A 25,371-nucleotide genomic window follows, 5' to 3' on the forward strand; every position below is an offset into this window, starting at 1 on the left:
ACATTAAACGTTACTCGATACTCCATAAATATGCTCGGACGCAAGAGGTGGATGATGTTGTTGTCAATGGTAATGTTTCAGTTTTACATTCGCTGCTTTTGATGTTTATAAAACAACTAGTTTATTTGTGGACGCAGCAGCGCCCGTGGCAAATGTTTTTGCTTTCAGTCAAAATTATCAACGTCTGTTGTCTGTGATTTTTTCATCAAATACTGTGTCTGGTTGTATTAGGTTGTCATTGGTTTTGTTTTCTGCATCTGATAGTAAAAAAGAATTGAATTGTCAAATATTTTATTTTTTTGTTAGAATTTCTCCGCGTGCTGCGTCTGGTTTGCTAGTCACCGGACAGACAAACAGGGCTATTATACTTATGATTTTATCAGGAAGTATTCTGGTTGATCTTTTGATTTTGGTCCAGAGAATTTTGTCCAGAAATTACTTCAGAAATAAAAGAAAATCCCGAAGGATTTAAAAAAACTGTCACGATAGTTTTTATCCTGGAGCCCCTCGATGGATGTTCAGTAGATTTTTTAAAAAGCTCCGCTCCAAAACTTGGTATTCACTCAAGTTTGAATTGAATGTCTTCGTGAAGAGATTCATATAAAAAATATGCAAAGGAATCTTTTAACATATTTCCACGAGTTCTTCAAAAAACTCTATTTGATGTTCCTTATTAAGTTTCATTGCTTGTTGCAGTTGTCTGTCATCTAGTTGATAGTAGTTGAACTTTTTATAATTAAAACAATGCTGGAACTCCAAGACCATTTTTGGAAAACAACTAAAAATTGATAAAATAAATAGAGTCGGTGTAGCTCCTCTTAGCATTAGAGACTAGTTTCGCCCTTTCTTGAAAAAAGACATATTTTTTTCTGATATTTCTCCATGGGACTATTGCTTCATTTAAACCGAAGGCCACAATCGACAAAAATTAAACGACCTCAGTGTGTTCAGACCCAATTTTTCAAAGTATTGCAGTGGTTAGAATGTTTTGCTGGGCTTACTATAAGTTCTGCATAGATTTATGTGAGCTTGTGAGGATTGCATTCTTGATTATCTGGAAGATTTCAAGCAGTCCTTAACTATTTTTAGAAGTCCATATACGCCACAGAGAGTGAAAAAGAATTCTTATTCCGTAAGTGTACTTGAGAGCTAATGAAGGTTCCTCGATGTTCACGAAAATACCTAATCCGTAAAATTTTTCACGGCATTGAGATTGTTGACGTCTAATCATCTTTCCCTTTGAAGCAAGGTTTTCTAGAAGCTTCCACGATTGTTTGGAAAGAGTTCAAAAGTCGTGTCAAAAGATACAAGATTTCACACAAATTTCCAGAAAGATAATGAAAACTTCAACGATTTTAAGAAATATATCAGCAGTATCAGGATTTATACATGCCAAGATTTTTATACGCTTCTAGGAATTGAAAAAAAATCATAGGGTATAAGGCTCAAACCTTAGCCTATTATGCTGTGATTGAGCACATTTATCGATTTAAATATTCATAAATTGAAGATCTTACCGAAATTATGCCACCAAACGGCTTTCTTATTTTCAAAAACAACAATAATGGTTCAAAATCTATTAGGCCGTTACAAATATTTAATTACCATTTTGTCCTACAGGTCTCCGAAAGGTTAAGGGAGGGGATAATAAAAAATAAATAATAAAATGAAAAAAAAATTCTCGGATTTGTTAAAGATTTTTTTGAAAATCCGAATTTTATTTTGTTGCCCTCTCAAAATATTATTTTTTGGCAAAAAAAAATCCAAGGGGGGGGAGACAAAATAGATTTTGAATATTTGTATCGGCCTTATTTAATCCATCAAAAGTTTTGTGCGAAATGGACATAAAGTCTATTTCGCACAAAACTTTTGATGGATTAAATTATGTTCGGCCAAGTTTTCTAATCTCGGATTTGGTGTTGGATGCTTTTTTTACCCATGAAATGTTGATGCATTATTCACTGTTCTAATATTGTTCAAAAAAGTTTTGGTTAATTGTGTAATATACTAAAGAAAATCGTGAATTTAACATGAATGCTAAAATAGTGTGATTGTTATCCGTTCATCTTATGTGCGAAAATAGGTTAGTCCATTCCAAAAACTACTTAATTGGCCAGAAGAAAAATCTCTTGCACTGCCTGCCTACTTAAGTGGTTCCTGCGTTTATCAATTGAAGAAGTGCATGAATCTTGCATATTATAAATAAAGTCGGCTTGATACACTTTTTCAAAGAAGCATTGATAAATATCTCTCTACAAAACGATGTATTATTGTTGAATTATTATTATTAATTTGCATGATGAGCCAACGTTGCATCCAGGCCTAACATTACCTCCCCTACCTGGAATTTTTCGAGGAATGGTCTGGAAAGTCAGGGAATTTTATTCTCAGATTTGAGTCGACACCCTGGATTTTCAACAGATCCAGTCAATTTATTTGTTTCGCGGATGACATGGACATTATCGGTCGAACATTTGCAAAGGTGGTAGAACTGTACACCCGCCTGAAACGTGAAGCAACAAAAGTTGGACTGGTGGTGAATGCCTCAAAGACAAAGTACATGCTTGTGGGCGGAACAGAGCGCGACAGGGCCCGCCTGGGAAGCAGTGTTACGATAGACGGGGATACCTTCGAGGTGGTCGAGGAATTCGTCTACCTCGGATCCTTGCTAACGGCTGACAACAACGTTAGTCGTGAAATACGAAGGCGCATCATCTATGGAAGTCGGGCCTACTACGGACTCCAGAAGAAACTGCGGTCGAAAAAGATTCGCCACCGCACCAAATGTGTCATGTACAAGACGCTTATAAGACCGGTTGTCCTCTACGGACATGAAACATGGACAATGCTCGAGGAGGACTTGCAAGCACTCGGAGTATTCGAGAGACGGGTGCTTAGGACCATCTTTGGCGGTGTGCAAGAAGACGGTGTGTGGCGGCGAAGAATGAACCATGAGCTCGCCCAACTCTCCGTTGAACCCAGTATCCAGAAGGTAGCTAAAGCCGGAAGGGTACGATGTGCAGGGCATGTTGCAAGAATGCCGGACAGCAACCCTGCAAAGATGGTGTTTGCTTCCGATCCGGCAGGTTCGAGACGGCGTGGAGCGCAGCGAGCGATGTGGGCAGACCAGGTGCAAAACGACTTGGCGAGCGTGGGGCGCATTCGAGGATTGAGAGATGCGGCCTCGAACCGTGTATTGTGGCGTCAAATTGTTGATTCAGTGTTATCTGTTTAGATGTAAACTAAATAAATGAATGAATATTGATGTTTACCGTTGAAAGTGCCTTGCGAACGAAAACCGAATTCAGTTCTATGTAATAAATTACTTTACTCGTTTTAAACGTGTACAGATTTCAAATAATTTATCAATTCTTAGAATCTGCATAAATACTAAATGCCGACTATGAGTGTGTCTGGAAGTGAGCTGACAAGTGAAGAAAGGTGGACTTCACCAAAAATTTTCGATTATTTTACACTCTGCTATTAAGGTGACACGGGAAGCACTAACAATCATCAAAATAGTCATCTTTTTCATCATTGAATGCTTAACTTTTTTTCTACAACAAATATGATTTTGAAAAAGTATCACCGGCGCGTGCTTACTCGCAATCTACATGCTGATACATTTACAGTTACATCAAACAACTGAAAACCGAAATACGCCGCTCCACAGTTGCGAGGTGATAATGCTAGAAAGAGACGAAAGATAGGAGAAATAACACGGTGTTTAGTGCCTCCCCGAGTCACCTTAACAACTAAATGACGGGAAAAGCCGCATGTTCGTAACCTAAGATAGGTAATGACATATTCTCAAAATAATTAATCGTTGAATTTTAGAAAATACGAAAATCGGAGATAGTATTCTTTGTTTATTTGAAAGTATTTGGATTATTTTACGTACCTTCACTTGAAAACGACTGATTGCTGAAGTTCTGTTCTGCCAATAATTCAATTATGTTCGGGATGCGATAACTTTTTTTTTGTTTTACATAAACATTCACGTTCATAATCATTTATCCAAAGAACTAGTGATACTTAATACATTTAAGTTTCATTTTAAGGTACACTTTCCCCGAATAGTTAGGCGCATAACAGCTTTCGTCTTATCACAATTGCGTTGCATTTCTTAAAATCCATGCATTAAAACGCATTTTCGTTCACACTCAATCACTCTTCAAACAATGTGTTAAAATGGTTGCAGAACATAGTACGGCTTCAAAAGTTTGTTAGAAATCTTATAAATAGGCTATAAGCAATACAAACTGCGCTCCTACATCTATTTTCACTATAACACGAGCAAGGCACGGAACATCTTCCCCACTGGGTGCATCTGATAATCTGCTCCTCGAGTCGTCAATCGAGCCTTTGTTCAGCAACTTCTTAGATCAAGTTTCAGTTTTTTTTAAGGAGAATAAATTAGTTCATGTCAAACGGTTTTCTGCTATAGAAGTACATTCGTTACACTTCTATCTCCTGGTAGTTAAGCAGTGCCGAATTAAAACAACTACTAGTGTGAGTTAGGGATAGTTTTCCTACGCTTCACTCCCCATCTGCCCCCGCTCGGCTCAAACTCGATCAGCACTCGATGGACGATTTTTGATAAGGAGCATTCTGAATCGTTGGTTGCGATATCGGTGTGGAGGCCACCGACGAGGCAGCCGAGGAGGAAGCGGAGGAAGACTGTAGCAAAACGGTGGCCGCGACCGGTGTCGAAGCTGCCACTAGCGGCGTTGAAGCGGTTACTACGGAAGGCCGCAACGATGACGGTGACGATGAGGAAGATGGTGTCGTCGGAGATAGCGATGAGGGATGTGATGAAGCTGCTGGAACGGAATTCTGGGACGATAGTCTACCGGACACTTTAGGTAACGAACACACTTCACATGTAGTCATGAGTTCGTGGTTCTGGAATGTACAAAGGCTGCAAGTCCATTGTTCTTCGGTGCTTGGGTCGCCACTGCTGCCGCCGACAGGAAGGCTAGAGCTTCCGGATGGAGCCGACAGCGATCGGCCTTCAATCGTATACGATGAGGAAGCTGTCACCGTGGCTGAAGGTGGATGCTGTAGACTATTTGGCTGCATTCTAGGAGGAGGTGGCCGCGGAGGACGTGGCGGACGATTTGCTATTGGGCCGGCAGTTAGGATTGGAGATCCTAAAAAAGGCAAATATCTACTACATTTATATTCAAAAGCAAATTACGACAGAACAAACCTTCGATACTAGGTACATGCAGGCCGTCCGCAATGGAGGCAGTACCCGTTGTCAGTTCAGCTGAGTCGACTTCCTTTTGCATGAGGTCTGCTTCTTGGCGTAGAAGTTGAACCTCCCGGTGGAGATCTTCAGCGATGAGGGGCGAGAGCGGCCGTTGAAAAACATCTATTTCACGTCTTATCGATCTCAGCTGTTGCCGATATCGTTCTACTTCTATGCTCAGTCGATTTTTCTGGTCTAGTTGATGTGTAATGGCAACCTCTGGGGAGTAAAAAGGTATAACAAAATTAGGAAGAGAATACATTTTTCTTCTGCGGAATTGCATGTCGTCACTGATAAGAGCACACAAAGAAACCCATTCAAAACTGAACGTCTCAGCGCAATAAGTTGACAAAACTAACTGATACCAACCTGTCAGGTAGTTCTGACGAAGCTGCTCTTTGGTAAGTCCATCGCTCTCGTTATGTGCCGATGTCACTTGAGCACCGGCGTTCACTGTCACTCCCGCCACCATCTGCTGCTGTTCTCGGTATGGGTTCTCCTGCAACTGCCCACGTTGTGGTATGCTTGCACCACTGCTACCACTACTATTACTATTGTAGCTGTTTCCGACGATGGGAGGATCGAACCCGGGGACATTCGTTCGCATGGCACTGATCGACCCGAAACCGTCTTGAAACGTAATTTCTAATTTGCTTTGGATCCCGGACTGGGCGTTGAAGCCTTTGGCCGTATACTTGAGGGGACTAGCGTGAATGTGGATGGGTGATTGTGGGCCCTCGCTTGGTTGTCGTAGCGTTAGGTTGACCGAAGTCGAACTTCGACTATTAGATCCCGGTGTTTGAGGGCCCGGTGTATTAAATCTACTAGAAGCTTGAGCTAACTCACGCGAAAAAGGTGGTTCCGGTTGCAGCTGCAGGGTTGATGTGTGCCTCTGCCCTAGGGGACTTCTACCGGCTACTGGTGAAACGGTCACGTTTAACTGCACGTTAATAGTTTCGCCTAAATCCGAATTTGCAGTCTGAGATGCACTAATGGGCGGTAATGGTGCCACTCGCGTCGGTCGAGGCCCATTGAATGGCAATGTAGTGGGTCGACTTGGCGCGACACGATTGTTGTTGCTATCAAACGTCGGTATCATCGAGTGGTTATCAGCAGAATTATTTACACTACCACCGTCACGTGATAGATCATCAGTACTGCCTCCGGTTGTCGTTGTGTTATTCGGTATTCGGTTATTATTGTTGATGCTATAGCCACCGGTCGCATCTCCCACACATTTAGACGATTTATCAACGCTGCTCTCCCGACTGCTGCTCCCACTGCTGCCACCGCTGAGGCTGCTCTCCAGTTTATGCAGCTTCCGTTCATTGATACGCCGCTTCAAGCTGGTATTGTGTATCGACTGCGATGGGTAGGCCTGGGCAGCTGCTGGAGAGCCCAGCACGGCTTTCTCCAAGCTGTCGATACACGCCGGTCGGTTGTGGCAGTTGGCCGTCACCAGGTCCGACACGATATGGTCCGGCACGGTAGGAAACTTCTGCTTCATCTCGTGGAACAATTGCATAATTGCAATGTTCGAGCAGGAACAGGTCGAGCGCCGTTGCTTCAGCAGGTTGGTCGAACCTGATAAGCTGGGTTCCGGATATCCGGTAACGAAGGTGTCATTCTCTGGCGGCTTCTTGGAAGGATTAGTCGCCATAATCGGCCATCCTCGTACGGCTCAGCACCGTGCGGGGAAGTTGGTGAACGGGCGGGCACGCTCGTTTCGATCGCGTGATGCCTCAACGTTTAGCAGTGGTGTGATTTGGTGAGCCTGCAATTAGGGAGAGGGAGATAATTCGTTAATGATAACCAGCGAAAACAAATAAAGCTTTTTTATAGTTTTAGCTAGGCCTAACTTATGCCACATATTATGCAACACTTCGGAGCTTGGATAGATACGAGCACGAGGTAATTGAAAGGATGTACGGAATGAAATTGCATCACTTAGGAACTACTTGTCAAAAATAAGTCTATTAACCCGTTTCGCTCTGACCTAGAAATCAAAATTGAAATAACCCGTGTAGGCTCATTTTTCGTCCGATTGCCATGAAATTTTCAGGGAAGAAACGTCATCATGTCTAAATGTTTTCATGTTTAAATACAAATACAAATACAAATAAATGAACGAAAGTGACCTGAATGCTGATGCAAACGTGGTCAATCATTATTGACCAGCATCAGAGATTAGTTTTGATACAATTGAACCACCAGGATATGGTTCCGGATGTTCCGGGAACCTGGTTCTCTGTGGTAGTGGACACTTTTCAAGTGGTGTAAAACCCAGTCTTACGACATATCAAACTTCATGGTTTTGGAAGACAATCCTAATAGATGAGTTTTTGGGAGATTTTGGACACATTGGGCACATCCGGAAGTGTTCCCGGGATCCTGATTCCCTCAAGAAAGTGGACAAATCTTGCCTAGCACCAAAACCCATCTTGCGACATATCAAACTCCATGATTTTGAAAAACAAGCACAATACATGAATTTGTGAGAGATTTTGGACACGTTGGTCACGTCCGAGAGTGTTCCCGGGAGCCTGGTTCCCTCAGGGAAGTGGACAAATTTTGATTAGCACACCGAAACACATCTTGCGGCACGTCAAACTCCTTGATTTTAAAAGACAAGCACAATACATGAATTTTTGAGAGATTTTCGACACATTGGTCACGTCCGGAAGTGTTCCCGGGAGCCTGATTCCCTCAAGGAAGTGGACAAATTTCGATTAGCACCTAAACCCATCTTGCGACATATCAAACTCCACCGGTGTTGAACTTAATCTAGAATTAAAAAAACACCTAAATATAAGAAAACAGGCTTCCGGGAACACTTCCAGATGTGGCCAATATGTCCAAAACCTCTCAAAAACTCATCTATTGAGCTTGTCTTCCAAAATCATGAAGTTAGATATGTCGCAAGATGGGTTTCGGTGCTAATCGATGTTTGTCCGCTTCCCTGAGAGAACTAGGTTCCCGAACATTTCCGGACGTGGCCAATGTGTCCAAAATATCTCATAAACCCATCTATTGAGGTTTTCTTTAAAAATCATGGAGTTTGATGTGCCACAAGATGGTTTTCGATGCTAATCGAAATTTGTCCGCTTCCCTGAAGGAACCAGGTTCCCGGGAACACTTCCGAACGTGGCCAATGTGTCCAAAATCTCTCAAAAACTCATCTATTGAGCTTGTCTTTCAAAATCATGGAGTTTGATATGTCGCAAGATGGGTTTTGGTGCTAGGCAAGATTTGTCCACTTTCTTGAGGGAATCAGGTTCCCGGGAACATTTCCGGATGTGGCCACTGTGTCCAAAATCTCTTGAAAAAAAAAACATCTATTGAGCTTGCAAAATCATGGAGTTTTATGTATCGCAAGATGGGTTTCGGTGCTAATCGAAATTTGTCCACTTCTCTGAGGGAATTAGGGAACACTTCCGAACGTGGCCAATGTGTCCAAAACCTCTCAAAAACTCATCTATTGAGCTTGTCTTCCAAAATCGTGGAGTTTGATATGTCGCAAGATGGATTTCGGTGCCAATCGAAATTTGTCCGCTTCCCCGAGGGAACCAGGTTCCCGGGAACACTTCCGGATGTGGGCAATGTGTCCAAAACCTTCCAAAAACTCATCTATTAGCATTGTTTTCCAAAACCATGAAGTTTGATATGCCGCAAGGCTGGGTTGTGTCCACTTGAATAGTGCCCACCACCCCAAGGAACCAGGTTCCCGGTACATTCGGAACCATGTCCTGGCCATTCAATGGTTTCAAAACTAACTTCGGATAATTGACAATTATGATTGACTACGTTTGCATCATCATTATGGTCACTATCGTTAATTGATCAATGGTTTTAAAAATCACCCGTTTTTGACTGCATCTGACCCAGGGGAATAAATCCGGCCGGAATGGCACCATGGTCAAATCAAGTCATGTACCAAAAAATAGACATGATGACGCTTCTTCCCTGAAAATTTCATGGCAATCGGACGAAAAATGAGCCTACACGGGTTATTTCAATTTTGATTTCTAGGTCAGACCGAAACGGGTTAACAGATTGTCATGAAATTTTCAGGGACTGAAATACAATATGTAAACTTGATATATGCATAACTATTTCACTTTCATTCTTTAATACATTTAAATGCTGGAACTTTTTCTTAAATGAACTCAGGGAAGATCCATAAAGTACGTCACGCAAAAATTGGCCCGCAATTTTCAACCCCCCTTGTATGGATCGTCACGCTACTCTGAACCCCCCTCCCCCTAGAGGCGTGACGTACTTTGTGGATGGCCCCTCATAAGATTTTGTACAAGTCATAAACCAAGATTTTTCTGCTTTAAATCTTTCCCAACAAACAAATTAACTCATTGTATTGTCGTTGTCGATTATTTGACCTTTTTGGGGCAACTTTCCCAAAGAACCCTTATTTTTGACACCTCTAACTTTTACAAAAATTAAAAACATAGAATCAAAAAAGTGCTGCAGTGTGAACCGGCCTAAACAATGAGATTGCTGCTCTCCCAAAATTTGGCGAATATCAGTCCAAAATTATGCAAACTTATTAGTTTTCGAAGAAATCAGCCGATTTGAAAAATGTTGTATGGGCTGGCTTTTAAACGACTGACATTCCCAGCAATGAATGTCGCAATGCGCCTTCAAAATGACAATTTGGAACACAGGAGAAGTTACCGTGGGGAAATCAGTCAGTATCATGATCTTACTTGACCGTATGCCTTTTGGCCATAAAAGCTAGAAAGTAGGCTTTGAAATTTTAATTTCAATAACATGTGCACAATTGAAAAACAAATCGCCACCCAGCAAACACAATGTTTCAGGTGACATTTGTTCGCGTGTTGGGCATAATTTTACCCAAAATATTTGTGTTTAAATTGCAAGTCGCAATTAATAGAGTGAGATCAACAGAATAAAAATTAAAGGAATCGCTTCTCAAGGTGCGTATTGAACTATGTATTTACACTTTTACAGTGATAGTCTGGTCAATCAGTCTGCTACAATTTAAATATTTAGTTAGAAAATAGTGGCACTGTGTACGGATTATGATCCATTGACTCGTAGTCCGTATATGGTGGACGGAGGTAGATTCAGGAAGTGATGATTTCGTTGTTTTTTATGCAATGCAGAAGCTCATAAAAATAGTGGCTCTCGTGCACCTGCATCAATACGCTAAGAGAAATGTCAGAAAAGAAAAAGTAGAATCACGAAAAAAAATCCACAGCAAGATATGGGATGCAATTCTCTAAATATTTTTTTATAATTTCAAAATGATATGTTGGAGAAATACTCTGACCACTATCTGGTGATGGTTAAACTGCGCCCAAAACTACCCGTCATCAACAATGTTCGGTAGCGACGACCGCCGCGGTACGACCTAGAGCGACTGAAGCAACCTGATGTCGCCACTGCATACGCGCAGCATCTCGAGGCAGCGTTGCCGGAAGAGGGTGAGCTCGGTGGGGCCCATCTTGAGGACTGCTGGAGTACAGTTAAAGCAGCCATTAACGACGCAGCGGAGAACAACGTCGGGTATATGGGTCGAAGTCGACGGAACGATTGGTTCGACGAAGAGTGCAGACAGATTCCGGAGGAGAAGGACGCAGCGCGGGCGGTCGCGCTGCAGCAAGGTACCCGGCAGAACGTGGAACGTTATAGACGGAAGCGGAGACAGCAGACCCGCCTTTTTCAGGAGAAGAAACGCCGCCTGGAAGAAGCGGAGTGCGAGGAGATGGAACAGCTGTGCCGTTCTCAAGATACACGCAAGTTCTATCAGAAGCTCAACGCATCCCGCAAAGGCTTCGTGCCGCGAGCCGAAATGTGCCGGGATAAGGATGGGAGCATCTTGACGGACGAACGTGTGGTGATCGAAAGGTGGAAGCAGCACTACGAGGAACATCTGAACGGCGCTGAGAGTACAGGCAGTGAAAGTCAAGGCAGCGGAGGAGATGACTACGTCAGTTCAGCGGACGATGGAAGCCAACCAGCCCCCACCTTGAGGGAAGTTAAACAGCTTCAACAGCTAAAGACCAATAAAGCAGCTGGTAAGGATGGTATCGGAGCTGAGCTCATCAAGATGGGCCCGGAAAAGCTGGCCACTTGCCTGCACAAACTGATAGTCAGAATCTGGGAAGCCGAACAGCTACCGGAGGAGTGGAAGGAAGGGGTTATATGCCCCATCTACAAGAAAGGCGACAAACTGGAGTGTGAGAACTTTCGAGCGATCACCATCCTTAATGCCGCCTACAAAGTGATATCCCAGATCATCTTCTGTCGTCTGTCACCATTAGTGAACGAGTTCGTGGGAAGTTATCAAGCCGGCTTCGTTGACGGCCGCTCGACAACGGACCAGATCTTTACTGTACGGCAAATCCTTCAAAAATGCCGTGAATACTAGGTCCCAACGCACCATCTGTTCATTGATTTCAAGGCGGCATACGATAGTATAGACCGCGTAGAGCTATGTAAAATAATGGACGAGAACAGCTTACCTGGTAAGCTTACCAGACTGATCAAAGCAACGGTGGATGGTGTGCAAAACTGTGTGAAGATCTCGGGCGAACACTCCAGTTCGTTCGAATCGCGCCGGGGACTAAGACAAGGTGATGGACTTTCGTGCCTGTTGTTCAACATTGCGCTAGAAGGTGTCATGCGGAGAGCCGGGTGTAACAGCCGGGGTACGATTTTCAACAGATCCAGTCAATTTATTTGCTTCGCGGATGACATGGACATTGTCGGCCGAACATTTGCAAAGGTGGCAGAACTGTACACCCGCCTGAAACGTGAAGCAACAAAAGTTGGACTGGTGGTGAATGCGTCAAAGACAAAGTACATGCTTGTGGGTGGAACCGAGCGCGACAGGGTCCTCCTGGGAAGCAGTGTTACGATAGACGGGGATACCTTCGAGGTGGTCGAGGAATTCGTCTACCTCGGATCCTTGCTAACGGCTGACAACAACGTTAGTCGTGAAATACGAAGGCGCATCATCTGTGGAAGTCGGGCCTACTACGGGCTCCAGAAGAAACTGCGGTCGAAAAAGATTCGCCACCGCACCAAATGTGTCATGTACAAGACGTTAATAAGACCGGTAGTCCTCTACGGACATGAAACATGGACAATGCTCGAGGAGGACTTGCAAGCACTCGGAGTATTCGAGAGACGGGTGCTTAGGACCATCTTTGGCGGTGTGCAAGAAGACGGTGTGTGGCGGCGAAGAATGAACCATGAGCTCGCCCAGCTCTACGGCGAACCCAGTATCCAGAAGGTAGCTAAAGCCAGAAGGGTACGATGGGTAGGGCATGTTGCAAGAATGCCGGACAGCAACCCTGCAAAGATGGTGTTCGCTTCCGATCCGGCAGGTACGAGACGACGTGGAGCGCAGCGAGCGAGATGGGCAGACCAGGTGCAGAACGACTTGGCGAGCGTGGGGCGTATCCGAGGATGGAGAGATGCGGCCTCGAACCGTGTATTGTGGCGTCAAATTGTTGATTCAGTGTTATCTGTTTAGATGTAGACTAAATAAATGAAAAAATGAAAAATGAATGAATGTTGGAGAAATGACGGCTTTGGCAGGTTTTGTTCTATTATTGTCAGGGGGGTTTTTGTTGATCAAATTTTATGTAATTCGGCCACAATATTCTTTGATATCCAAAGAATGTATAGCATAGCTTGTCGTCTATTACGACCCCAAGGAGCTTCAAACTCCGCTTTGATGCGATCGCAACTTCACCCACGTGAATCACTGCATGTTGAACCGACTTGCGGTTGTTGACGATAACCACCTCCGTCTTATGTTGAGCGAGCTCCAGGCCTCTGGCGATCATCCAATCCGCCACCGTGCTGATCGCATGTGCTGCGGTCAGTTCTACCTCGGGAATTGAGTCTCCGTTAACCTCCAAGGTTACGTTACCGGCGAAGCCGACAATCTTAACACCAGGAGGGAACTTAAGCTTCAGAACCCCGTCATACACAAGGTTCCGTAATACCAGACCCAGTATTGAACGGGTCTTCCACGAAAGGCTGAATCACATAAGGCTGAAAACTCATAAGGCTGAACACGAAAGGCTGAAAAGTAAAAATCTCACATAAGGCTGAAACTCGAAAGGCTGAAAATTATGGGGAAACCAATTTTAGTGGAAGAATTCACATTTGACGTGAATAGGAGCACAAACCAAAATGATCCGCAACCTTCTTGCAACTTCTTGTTGTCTTTCAATTTTTATACGGAATTCTTATTTTTTAGTCTACACAGCTCAAAAAATGTTGAGGTAACAGTTCTTTCTCCATAATTATTCCTTCTTAATTCCTCCTTTCTTGCTCCTGCTTCCTTCTTCTGCCTTCCTTGTTCTTTCTTGCTTCTTTCTTTTTTCTAGTTTCTTCTTCCTTCATTTTTGTTTGTTCTTCTTCTTCCTTCTTCATTAATTCATTTTTCTTTGTTTTTCTTCTTCCTTCTTCATTCATTCCTTTTGCTTTCTTATTTCTTCCTTTTCCTTGTTTTTTTTTTCTTTTTCTTCTTTCTTCCTTCTTTCCTTGTTTTTCCTCCCTTTCTGTCTTCTTTCCTCTACCTTCTTCCTTTTCCAAATTTATTCTTCCTTATTCCTTTTTGTCTATTCTTCATTCATTCTACCTTCTTCTTTCTTCTTACTTACTTCTTTCAACCTTTTTTTCCTTTTCTTTCTTTCGTCCTTTCTTCTTCTTTCTTTCTTCCTTCTTCCTTGTCCCTTGTTTTTTCATCTTTCTTTCTTCTTTCGTCCTATTTTCTTCCTTAATTTTCCTTCCTTTTCCTTTTTTCGTTTTATCTTCTTCATTATTGTTCCTTCTTATTTCTTCCTTCTTCATTCTTCCATCTTTCTTGTTTCTTCTTGCTTCATCATTATTCCTTCTTCCATCTTTATTTTACTTTTTCCTTCTTCTTTATTCTATGTTTTTTCTTCAATCTTTCATCCTTTTTCCATCTTTCTTCGTCCGTCTTCTCTCTCTCTTCTTCCATTTTCTTCCCCCTTTTTCCTTTTTCCTTCTTCCTTGTTTCTTCTTGCTTCATCATTATTCCTTCTTCCATCTTTATCTTACTTTTTCCCTCATTCTTTATTCTCTATTCTTTATTCTTTATTCTCTGTTCTTTATTCTCTGTTCTTTATTCTCTGTTCTTTATTCTCTGTTCTTTATTCTCTGTTCTTTATTCTCTGTTCTTTATTCTCTGTTCTTTATTCTCTGTTCTTTATTCTCTGTTCTTTATTCTCTGTTCTTTATTCTTTATTCTTCATTCTTTATTCTTTATTGTTTATTCTTTATTCTTTTGTCTTTATTCTTTATTCTTTATACATTATTCGCTATCCAACTACTCAACATAGTTGGTACAACATATCGCAGGGTTGGAATTCATTTCATTCCATCAATTTCAGCGTTTCGATATATATCAGCCTTTTGAGACTTTCAGCCTTTCGGAATTTCAGCCTTTTGAGTTCAGGACACCCGTATTGAACCTTGCGAAACTCCTGCGGTAAAAGGAACGCTTCTCTGACCGGCATCGGTGTCGTATAATAGAACACGGTTCTGAAAATAGCTTTCCAAAATCCGGTACAGGCTAAGCCGGTGGCTTGCGCTGTTGAATGCGTTCTTCACATCAAGTGTCACTAACGCAGAATATCGAATTCCTCGCCTTTTCTGTTGGATCGCTATCTAGGCGGTTTTTACCACCGAGTTAATATCGACCAACGTGGACTTCCTTGCGAAAACCGAACTGATTGCTTGCCAGGCCGTCCGTACCCTCTGAGTACGGGGTCAGTCTGTTGAGGATGATCCTCTCTAGCAACTCGCCCGTCGTGTCTATAAGACTTCTCCGGCCTTCGGCAACAACACCAATTTCTGCCTTTCCAACTTTCGGGGAATCTACACTCATCAAGGCATCTCTGCATAGCTAGCCTAAACATGTTCGGGTTCTCTATGATTCCTGCCTTGAGAGTGCTGTTCGGAACTGCTGCCCCACTCCACTGCCCAAGCGTTAAAATCTCCTGCTATGACGACCGGCTTACGACCCGCTAGGTCAGACGATAGCCTACCGATCATCTGGTTGAACTGTTCTAATGGCCACCTTGGTGGGGCATAGCAGCTACAATAGAACATAGTCTTCTCGACCTCTGTACTGCACTGTTCTCTGACGGCAGAGTCAACGTCATCCGCCTTCGTGACCTCGTCCAGTTGCTTGCACTGGAGGGTCACTTCCGCCCCCAACGACCTCACCTCAGCGTCGTCACTCAAGACCTCTTGGTCCAGCTTCCTGTAGTCAGTCCCACTAGCCTGCGCTCTGCGTTTCAGAACCAAGATCATTTCACCGGCCTTGGAGTGTCTGACGCTTCGCACGTCCGCACCCAGCGCCGTAAGCTTTTCGTCCGCCCGGATCGATTTAAGAACTTCAGCGTACTTTTCCTTATCAGTTTTCTCCAACAAGACCTCACCTCTGTCCTTACCTTTCTTTGCAGGTCGAGATGTGTTCTACTTCCGCTTTGCCCTACTAACCAGCTGCCAGGAATTTTCAGTCCCTAATGCCGATGGCACAGGCCGGCTGGTATCCTCTTGCGGCCCGGCGATTTGCGCCTGGTTGGTGCCTTTCGCCTTTTTGGGCCTAGAAGTCCAGACGATGTTTGGCCTTTATGGTCGCACGTCGTTTGCCTTTGCTCTGAGCGCTTTTGCCGGATTGCTGCCTGAGCCGTTTCGGGTTAGGCGCAGTCTTTTCTTCATTGCCCGTCAGGGCGAAATCAATCGCTTCCTGGGCCATGGTCGCTTCTCCAAGGAAGGAGAAGGGAACCTATGTCGGCCTTCTCTCTTTCCATCACGCGCCTAATAAACGCATCCTGTTCTTGTCTTGCGACTCTAACAGCCTGGCGGAGCATCCGAAGGTTCTGTTTCAGTTCCTTACTGATGTTCTTCCTTGCGTTTGCGATCTCGATGATATCATCGAGTTGCTCGGCGATCACCCGCATCTTGGCTAGAGGCGCGCCGAGCGTGCTGATTGGGCTATACCCCGTCACTGCTGAGGAGACTCCGGGGCTGCTAGTTGAAGCCTCCGTCACTCCGCTCTCCACCTCCCTGGGAGGAGACCTCACCAAACCTCCCTTAGCAAAGGGGTTTACCACCTCCATGCTTAACGAATCGTAAAAAGAATTATTTTTGGCTTCACTCATTGTAATTGGGTCCCCCTTGTAGCTACCGTTTGTCTAGCTGGTTGGACGGCCTCATTTGCCTTCTCTTTAGGAAAGGGCACAGACTAGAGTGCGCCAATTACCGAGGAATAACCCTCCTTAATTCGGCGTACAAAATTATGTCCCGTATTCTGTTCAACAGATTTAGACCGCTTGAAGAGTCCTTCGTCGGCGAATACCAAACAGGTTTTCGTGGGCCGATCAACGATGGATCAAATGTTTACCCTGAGACAAATCCTTGATAAATTTCGAAAGTATAACTTGCAGACACATCATCTGTTTATTAATTTCAAGGCGGCGTACGATTCAGTGAAATGGAATGACGTATGGCGAATTATGCTTGAACATGGTTTTCCGGCGAAACTGATACGGCTGATTCGAATAACGTTGGACGGATCGAAATCAAGTGTAGTGGGTTGCGTATGAAATATCGACATCATTTGTTACCTTAGATGGATTAAAGTAGGGTGATGCACTCTCGAATCTACTGTTCAATATACCGCTCGCGGGAGCGATTAGGAGAGCTGGTGTGCAAAGAAGCGGTACCATTATCACAAGATCGCATATGCTCCTGGGATTTGCGGACGATATCGATATTATCGGGATTGATCGCCGTGCCGTGGAAGAGGCTTTTGTGCCTTCTAAGAGGGAGACAGCGAGGATTGGACTCACGATTAATACCTGCAAAACGAAGCACATGGTCGCTGGCAATTAACGTGGGTTCATTAGTGGTGGTGGAAGCGAAATGGTTCTGGATGGTTAAAAATTTGAAGTGGTAGAAGAATTTGTGTATCTTGGACAGGCATTGAAGAAAATCAGATCACCTATGGGAGACAACTGAGCGAGGCAAATCACTTGGTAACCTAACAATGAGTGTTGTTACCACACGCTGTTAGAAAAATCTTTTCAGACATTAAGAAAATTAAGTCCGCTATGAGAATGGAACTCTGATACACTGCATGGGAGGCTTTGATACTTTCTCTCCTCCATCCCAGCAACTTAAAAGCAGCGTGAATAAAGCAGAACACCTGATGTGTTTTGGTTTTATTCTTGTACAGCAAGCGTAACACAAATGCTCCAGTCGTAGCTTCCCTAGATACCGTACCAAATTTGGTTTGGCGAACTCTGTTGCTCCTTGTTTACGCAGCAACGATCGCTCGTAATCGTTGTTTGGTATCAATCCATCTGATATCCAGCTGTTCACTTACTGGCATAGGATGCTATGATTGAATTGGATCAATACTCGTCCGCTTCACTCACGCTCTCAATGCCTGATCTTCGAACATTAGTAACGTGCGATAATGATGTTACCCGCGAGGTGAAAAGGCGTATTGCAGCTGCAAATAGGGCTTATTACGAATTTCGTTACCAGCTTAATTCCCGTAGTTTGCAAACGAAAACAAAACTCGCGCTGTATACTACTCTGATTCTTCCAGTGGCTTTATACGGCCATGAAACATGGACGTTAAAGGAGGTTGATCGGAGAGCTTTTGGAGTGATTGAGCGTAAGGTGCTGCGGACAATACTCGGTAAACAGTAGAACGGTATCTAGCGGCGTCGCATGAATCACGAATTGTACCAGGTGTATAAAGGGCTGGATATTATTAAGCTTATACAACACGGCAGACTACAGTGGGCTGGTCATGTTGTTCGTATGTCGGAAGAACGTCATGCGAAAATAATATTTAGTAGAGAACCCGGAAGAGGCCACAGGCTTCGTACACGATGGCTTTTTGCAGTTGAAGAGGACCTGAGGGCGCTCAATGTTCAGGGCGACTGGAAGCGATTTGCCCAGGATCGAGTCCAGTGGAGAAGGATACTCCATTCGGCGTAGGTTCATCAATGAGGATCGGCGTAGGATCATTAATGATCTCATGGTTATCTTTGCATGCTTTACGGCATGCAGGGAGGCCATGTAAGGGTTGACACTTACGTGTTCAGAGCCAGATCGGCGCAAGTCAGGAAAGGGCATCTGAGCCTACTCCCACCCAGCAGGCAAAGCTTGGTGGCAGGATTGGACAGCGTGCTACAAGGCCCGCCACGGTTTTAGGGGACGGAAGACAGCCTAGCCATTATCCCACTCGCCGTTTCGAGTCAGTGTCACCCGGCTCTACTAAGAGAGTAGAATGTCAGACTGTCAGCCCTCGCCTTTACAATATTACGATATCCAACACAAGGTCCGTTAACACGGGGCCAGAATGCAATAATCAGGATCTCGCTGGCATTGATCCTGATGTGCATTGATGTGATGTGCTGGCATTGATCCTTGGGCTACTTTGCGCTTTGAGCGGCACACGCTCGTTTTAACATGCGTGTTTTTTTTTTTTTTTCCCTAAACAATGGAGGGGGAATCTGCTCAACAGACATCCTGGGTTGACCAGGAAGTGCTGGGTTAGGGGCCACCTCCAATGAGGGAGGCAGGGCTGCATCCCCGACCAGCTAAACCGTTTCCATTGCCGCTGCTTCCATCGTCCCTTCGGTACAACCAGAAAGTAATGCTTCAAAGGGGGGCCAGTGCATAACGCACCCTCGAGGTTAGCTGCGTGTCCTTGCAGCATCGAACATCGTGACTCGCTTTTTTAGAAGAACACCATGGTATCGTGCCAGCGAAGGTGGGCAGGGTCGACTTCGCGCCTGCTTCCCTCTGCACGACTGGTATCAAGAATGATGATGCCGCGTGCACCCCAAATTGACCTTTCTGCGATAGGGCCTATTCGCCAGCACACAGAGGAACTTGCCGACGCGAGGCCTACGCCTGCCCCAGCCTTGACGAGGAGACCGACGCCGCGAAAGCGACGATACCATGTTGTTCTTCGCGCGGCCACTTGTTCGATAAAAGGATCGAGTTCGACCACAGAGCGTGTGTGTGTGTGTGTGTGTGTGTGTGTGTGTGTGTGTGTGTGTGTGTGTGTGTGTGTGTGCGTGTGTATTTGTACACAATTTTGTACACAGCAAAAAAAATATTAATATGCCGCGACGTAACTCTTCGAAACGTACTCAATAATTCTACGTAAACATAGATTTAACGTATTTTTACATCAGATTGATGCTTATGTACATGGATCGATGTAAAACATGATTGGTGAAGATGTTTTCATCACTGCGTAAAAGAATCACAATATTACCTTTAAATTATTGTAATTTACTACATCAGAAAGGATGCACATTAAGTAAGTATGAAAACAAGCATAATATTACATGAAAAAGCGATATATTGCGTGTAATCAACGTAATATTACCGGAACCGAATCACAACTGTCAACTCAGTCGAGCCATCAGTTTTCACTTTGTCGGCTGGAGCAAAACAATTTGCGTCAGCAAAAATCTTGTGGAAGTCCATCGAAATATCACCTAACGGACTCTGGACGGAAAACGGAAATCCTTATTCGGAAGCAGGGAATTCAGGTAAGATATTCTCGGATGCATGAAAGCTGAACCAAATCTCCTATCTGTTATTTTCAACCAGTTGCTCAGTTTCAGTTTCTTTGTTGCAGATCAAATAATCCTGTGGAGTCGTACCAACATTTGCCGTTCATCGCATATTACCGGGAATCTGAAGCAATACCAATTTGTGATGATGGAGCAATGATGGCCCACAAAAAAAAGCGATTTAGCGGGTGAAAAAGATAATTTCGGTAAAAAGGAACCGGGTAAGCGCACAGAGAGGCGCTCGTCATTCGGGCACCTATTCGGGAATCTAACAGGTAAGGTGGCATCTTTGATGGACATAATCTGAAACATCCATGCAGCGTTTTGCCCAGAATAATATTTAGTTTGTACCTACACGATTTCCAGAGAATGGAGGAGCTGAAATCAACGATTGTGTTGTTGTTGCCAGTGCAGCACGCCACCGGGCGCGCAGAGACAAAGCAACACCGACATCGAAGGATCAGGTATGAAAATAACAGAATGCGTAACAACAATATAAACATTGCTGAATCACAGATACATATGGCGAAGAAATAAATAAAAACTCCAAAATTATCATGAGCAAAGTAATAGTTAAAAACAACAACAAAAATAGAATTTAATTTTAAATTTGAAATTTTTAATTTTTTGTTTTTAGTTTATAATTTTTAATCTTTGATTTTAATTATATTTTTAATGAACTTTATATCTAAACCGAAATTATTGGATGGCGACCCACCGACATTTTTTTTTAAATCCAATTTCAAGTTTTTTCGAATATTTCTTTTGAGTTTTATTTGAAATTATTAGCTCAGCGAAATCCACCCAAAATTATTTCAAAGATTTATCCAAATATTTCTTGAGGATTCGAACCAAGAATTTCTTCAACAACCCTTTCAGATTCTTTGAAGAATTTCTCTAGAAACTCCACTAGGAAATGGCTCCAAAATTTCATTTCAAATTCTCTAATAAATTTATAAAAATACTTTGGAGGTTTGAACCAGAAATTCCTTCGTGAAGTTCTTCAGGAAAGTTATAAGAATACCACCAAGAATTATTTTATGCAATCTTTTAGGAACTTCTTCGAATATTTTCACAAAAAATCTATCATGGAATCCATTAGGGCTGTGCGCCGATTGAAATTTTATCAGCGGCAGCGTGGGTCGGCGTGAACTGATTTCATTTCATTCACAATTTTCCGAAGTTCCTCCAAGTTCTTCCAGGATTTCCTACGGAAGGTTTTCCGGAAGTTCCTCCAGGAATTCCTTCGGAAGCTCCTCCGGAAATTTTTTCATGAATTTATCTGGAGATTTCTCCAAGAATGCCTCCAAAAGTTAATCCAGTATTAACTCTGGAACTTCCTCAAGCAATTCCTTCGAATGTTCCTCCAGAAACTCCTCCTGATTATCCTCTAGGCATTTCGATGGAAGGTCCTACAGAAAACCCTCTGGAAGTTCCCCCGGAAGATCCTCCAGGAATTCCACCGGAAGTTCCTCCAGGAATTCAACTGAAAATTCTTCCAGAATTTTTTTTTCGGAAGTTCCTCCAGGAATTCCTTCTTCCTTCGGTAGCTCCTCCAGGATTTTTTTGGAAGTTCCTTTAAGAATTCCTTCGGAAGATTCTCCAGAAGTGCATCCAGGAATTCCACTGGAAGTTCCTCCAAGGATTTCACTGGAAGTTCCTCGGGAAGTACCTCAAGGAATTCCTCCGGAAGTTCCTCCAAAAATCCCTTCAGAACTTGCTCCGGAACTTTCCCCGTTCCTCCAGGAATTCCTCCGGAAGTTCCTCCAGGAATTCCTCCGGAAGTTGCTCCAGGAATTCCTCCGGAAGTTGCTCCAGGAATTCCTCCGAAAATTCCTCCAGGAATTCCTTCGGAAGTTCCTCCAGGAATTCCTCCGGAAGTTCCTCCAGGAATTCCTCCGGAAGTTCCTCCAGGAATTCCTCCGGAAGTTCCTCCAGGAATTCCTCCGGAAGTTCCTCCAGGAATTCCTCCAGAAGTTCCTCCAGGAATTCCTCCGGAAGTTCCTCCAGGAATTCCTCCGGAAGTTCCTCCAGGAATTCCTCCGGAAGTTCCTCCAGGAATTCCTCCGGAAGTTCCTCCAGGAATTCCTCCGGAAGTTCCTCCAGGAATTCCTCCGGAAGTTCCTCCAGAAATTCCTCCGGAAGTTCCTCCAGGAATTCCTCCGGAAGTTCCTCCAGGAATTCCTCCGGAAGTTCCTCCAGGAATTCCTCCGGAAGTTCCTCCAGGAATTCCTTCGGAAGTTCCTCCAGGAATTCCTCCGCAAGTTCTTCCAGGAATACCACCGACAGTTCCTCCAGGAATTCCTCCGGAAATTCCTCCAGGAATTCCTCCGGAAGTTCCTCCAGGAATTTCTCCGGAAGTTCCTCCAGGTATTTCTCCGAAAGTTCCTCCAGGAATTCCTCCGGAAGTTCCACCAGGAATTCCTCCGGAAGTTTCTCCAGGAATTCCTTCGGAAGTTCCTCCAGGAATTCCTCCGAAAGTTCCTCCAAGAATTCCTTCGGATGTTTATCCAGTCCTTCAGGACTTTCATTGAAACTTTGTTCAAGAATTCCTTCGCAAGTTCTTTCAGGAATTCCTCCGGAAGTTCCTTCAGAAATTCTTCCGGATGGTTCTTCAAGAACTCCGACTGTAGGTTCTACAAGAATTCCTCCAGAAGGTCCTACAGGAATTCCTCCGGAAGATTCTTCAAGAATACCTCCGGAAGTTCTTCCCGAAATTCCTCCGGAAGTTCCTCCAGAAATTCCTCTGGAAGTTTCTCCAGGGGTTCCTCCGGAAGATCCTCCAGGAGTTTTTCTTGAAGTTCCTCCATGAATTCGTTCGGAAGTTGCTCCAGGAATCTCTCCTGGAATTCATTTGAGAGTTCCTCCGGAGGTTCCTTAATGCATTCGTTCGGAAATTCTTCGAAAAATTTATGCAAAAGCTTCTCTAGGAGTTCCTCCAGTAATTTCTCCAGAAGTGCCTCCAGAAATTCTTCTGTTAATTGCTTACCTTAAAATTCTTTAGGAATTCAACCGGATGTTCCTATATGAATTCCTGGAGGAACTTCCGAAGGACTTCCTGGAGAAACTTCTTGGAGGAACTTCCGAAAGAATTCCTGGAGAAATATCCGCAGAGATTCCTGGAAGAATTTTCGAAGGAATTCCTGGAGGTACTTCCGAAGGAATACTTGGAGAAACTTCCGAAGGAACTGCTGGAAGAACTTCCGAAGGAATTGCTGGAGGAACTTCCGAAGGAATTGCTGGAGGAACTTCCGAAGGAATTGTTGGAGGTCCTTTTGAAGGAATTCGTGGAGAAACTTCCGAAGTGATTCATGAAGGAACTTCCAAAGGAATTCCTGGAAGAACTTTTGAAGAAACTTCTGGAGGAACTTCCGAAAAAATGCCTAGAGAAGCTTCCGAAAGAGTTCGTTGAGGAACTTCCGAAGGAACACTTGGAGGAAGTTCCGAAGGAATTGCTGGAGGTACTTTCGAAAGAATTCCTCCAGAAACTTCCGAAGAAATTCCTGGAGGAACTTCCGAATTAATTTGTGGAGGAACTTCCAAAGGAATTCCTGAAGAAACTTTGGAAGGATTTCCTGGATGATTTTCCGAAGAAATATTTGAGGAACTTTCGAAGGAACACCTAGAGAAACTTCCGAAGGAATTGCTGTAGGAACTTCCAAAAAGATTCCTGAAGGAACTTCGGAAAAGATTCCTGGAAGAACTCCTGAAGGAATTCTTGGAAGAACTGTCGAAGGAACTCCTGGAAGAACTTTCGAAGGAATTCCTGGAGAAGCTTCCGGAGGAACTCCTGGAGAAGCTTTTGAAAGAATTCCTGTAGGAACTTCCGAAGGAATTCCTGGAGGAACTTCCGAAGGAATTGCTAAAGAAACTTCCGAAAGAATACTTGGAGGAACTTCCGAAGAAATTGCTGGAGGTACTTTTGAGAGAATTCGTGGAAAAACTTTCGAAGAATAGTTGGAAGAACATCCGAAGGAATTGCTGGGGGCATTTCCGAAAAAAAAGTCCTACAGAAACTTCCAAAGGAATTCCTGGAGGAACTTCCGAAGTGATTCTTGGAGGAACTTCCGAAAAGATTCCTGGAGGAACTTATGAAGGAATTTCTGGAGTAACTCTCGAAGGAATTCATGGAGAAGCTTCTGAAAAAAATCCTGGAGGAACTTCCGAAGAAATTCTTGGAGGAACTTCCGGTGGAATACCTGGAGGAACTTCCGAAGAAACTGCTGGAGGTATTTCCGAAGGAATTGCTAGAGGAACCTCCGAAGAGATTCCTGGAACAACTTCCGAAGGAAAACCTGGAGGAACTTCCGAAGGAACTGCTGAAGGAACTTCCGAAGGAACTGCTGAAGGAACTTCCGTAGGAATTTCTGGAGGAACCTCCGAAGAAATTCCTGAAGAAACTGTTGAAGGTACTTTTTTAGCAATTCCTGCAGGTACTTCCAAAGGAATACCTGTAGGGACTTCCGAAGGTACTGCTGGAGGAATTACCGAAGGAATTGCTGGGGGAATTTCCGAAGGAATTGCTGGAGGAACTTCCGAAGGAACTGCTGAGGAACTTTCGAAGGAATTCTTGGAGGAACTTTCGGAGGAACTGCTGAAGGAACTTCCGAAGAAATTGCTGAAGAAACTTCCGAAGAAATTGCTAGAGAAACTTCCGAAGGAATTGCTGGTAAAACTTTGGACGGAATTGCTGGAGAAACTTCCGAAGAAATTGCTGAAGGAACCTCCGAAGAAATTCCTGAAGAACTGCCGAAGGTGCTTCTTTAGGAATTCCTGGAAGAACTTTCAAACGAATTCCTGGAGGAACTTCCGAAGGATTTACTGTAGTAACTTCCGAAGGAATTTCTTTAGGAACTTCCGAAGAATTTCCTGTAGGAACTTTCAAAGAAATTCCTGGAGGAACTTCGCTGACGCCGTCGCCGCCACCAACGGCGAGACACCGCCGCACCGTCACCGCTGATTGAAAACGATCTATTAGAATAAAATCAGCTTTGATTCAAATCGTTCGGGGCTGTCAGTTTGAATATGAATCTGAAACATTCATTTTCCCAGCAGCTGTTCTAGATTCATTTTTTATACCAGTCAAATGTCAAAAAAATAAAACTGGTTTAACGCTCCGTTCTGTTTTCTGCAGATTTGAACCACGATTGGATCACGAGATTCAAATATTTTTTATTTTTATTTTTTCATATTTTTTAAATTTGTAATGAAACTGAATCACTACTGATTTCACTCTTACCCAGCCGCAGATTAATCGGCGCACAGCTATAAATATAAGAATATATTCGGGATAGTTTTTGAAGAAATGTTTGGAAAATTCTGAAGAAATATGTTCGGGGAAATTGAAGTAGAAATTCTTAAAAATTAAAAATTGAAAATTCAAAAATTAAATTAAAAATAAATAATAAATTCAAATGCTTCCAAAATAAATAAAATGTAAAATAGTTTCAAATAAAAATGTATTTTCGATCATGAAAG

General features: G+C 43.6%; 1 protein-coding gene across 12 annotated transcripts in view; it reads right to left on the reverse strand.

Annotated features, from left to right (window-relative positions):
* Positions 1-3,831: 3,831 nt before the first annotated feature.
* The window catches only part of LOC134225692 (uncharacterized), a 141,373-nt gene continuing 119,833 nt past the window's right edge, over positions 3,832-25,371 (reverse strand). For all 12 annotated transcript variants that reach the window (XM_062705978.1, XM_062705967.1, XM_062705974.1 and 9 more), the window contains 3 exons: positions 5,624-7,028; positions 5,213-5,473; positions 3,832-5,153 (listed from right to left, as the gene is read on the reverse strand). In XM_062705978.1, the coding sequence (XP_062561962.1) occupies positions 4,576-5,153; positions 5,213-5,473; positions 5,624-6,914 (2,130 nt within the window). In that variant the 5' untranslated portion in view covers positions 6,915-7,028 and the 3' untranslated portion in view covers positions 3,832-4,575. The remainder of the gene's footprint in view (positions 5,154-5,212; positions 5,474-5,623; positions 7,029-25,371) is intronic.

The sequence above is a fragment of the Armigeres subalbatus genome, chromosome 3, assembly GCF_024139115.2.
Source record: "Armigeres subalbatus isolate Guangzhou_Male chromosome 3, GZ_Asu_2, whole genome shotgun sequence".
NCBI classification, from domain to species: Eukaryota; Metazoa; Arthropoda; class Insecta; order Diptera; family Culicidae; genus Armigeres; species Armigeres subalbatus.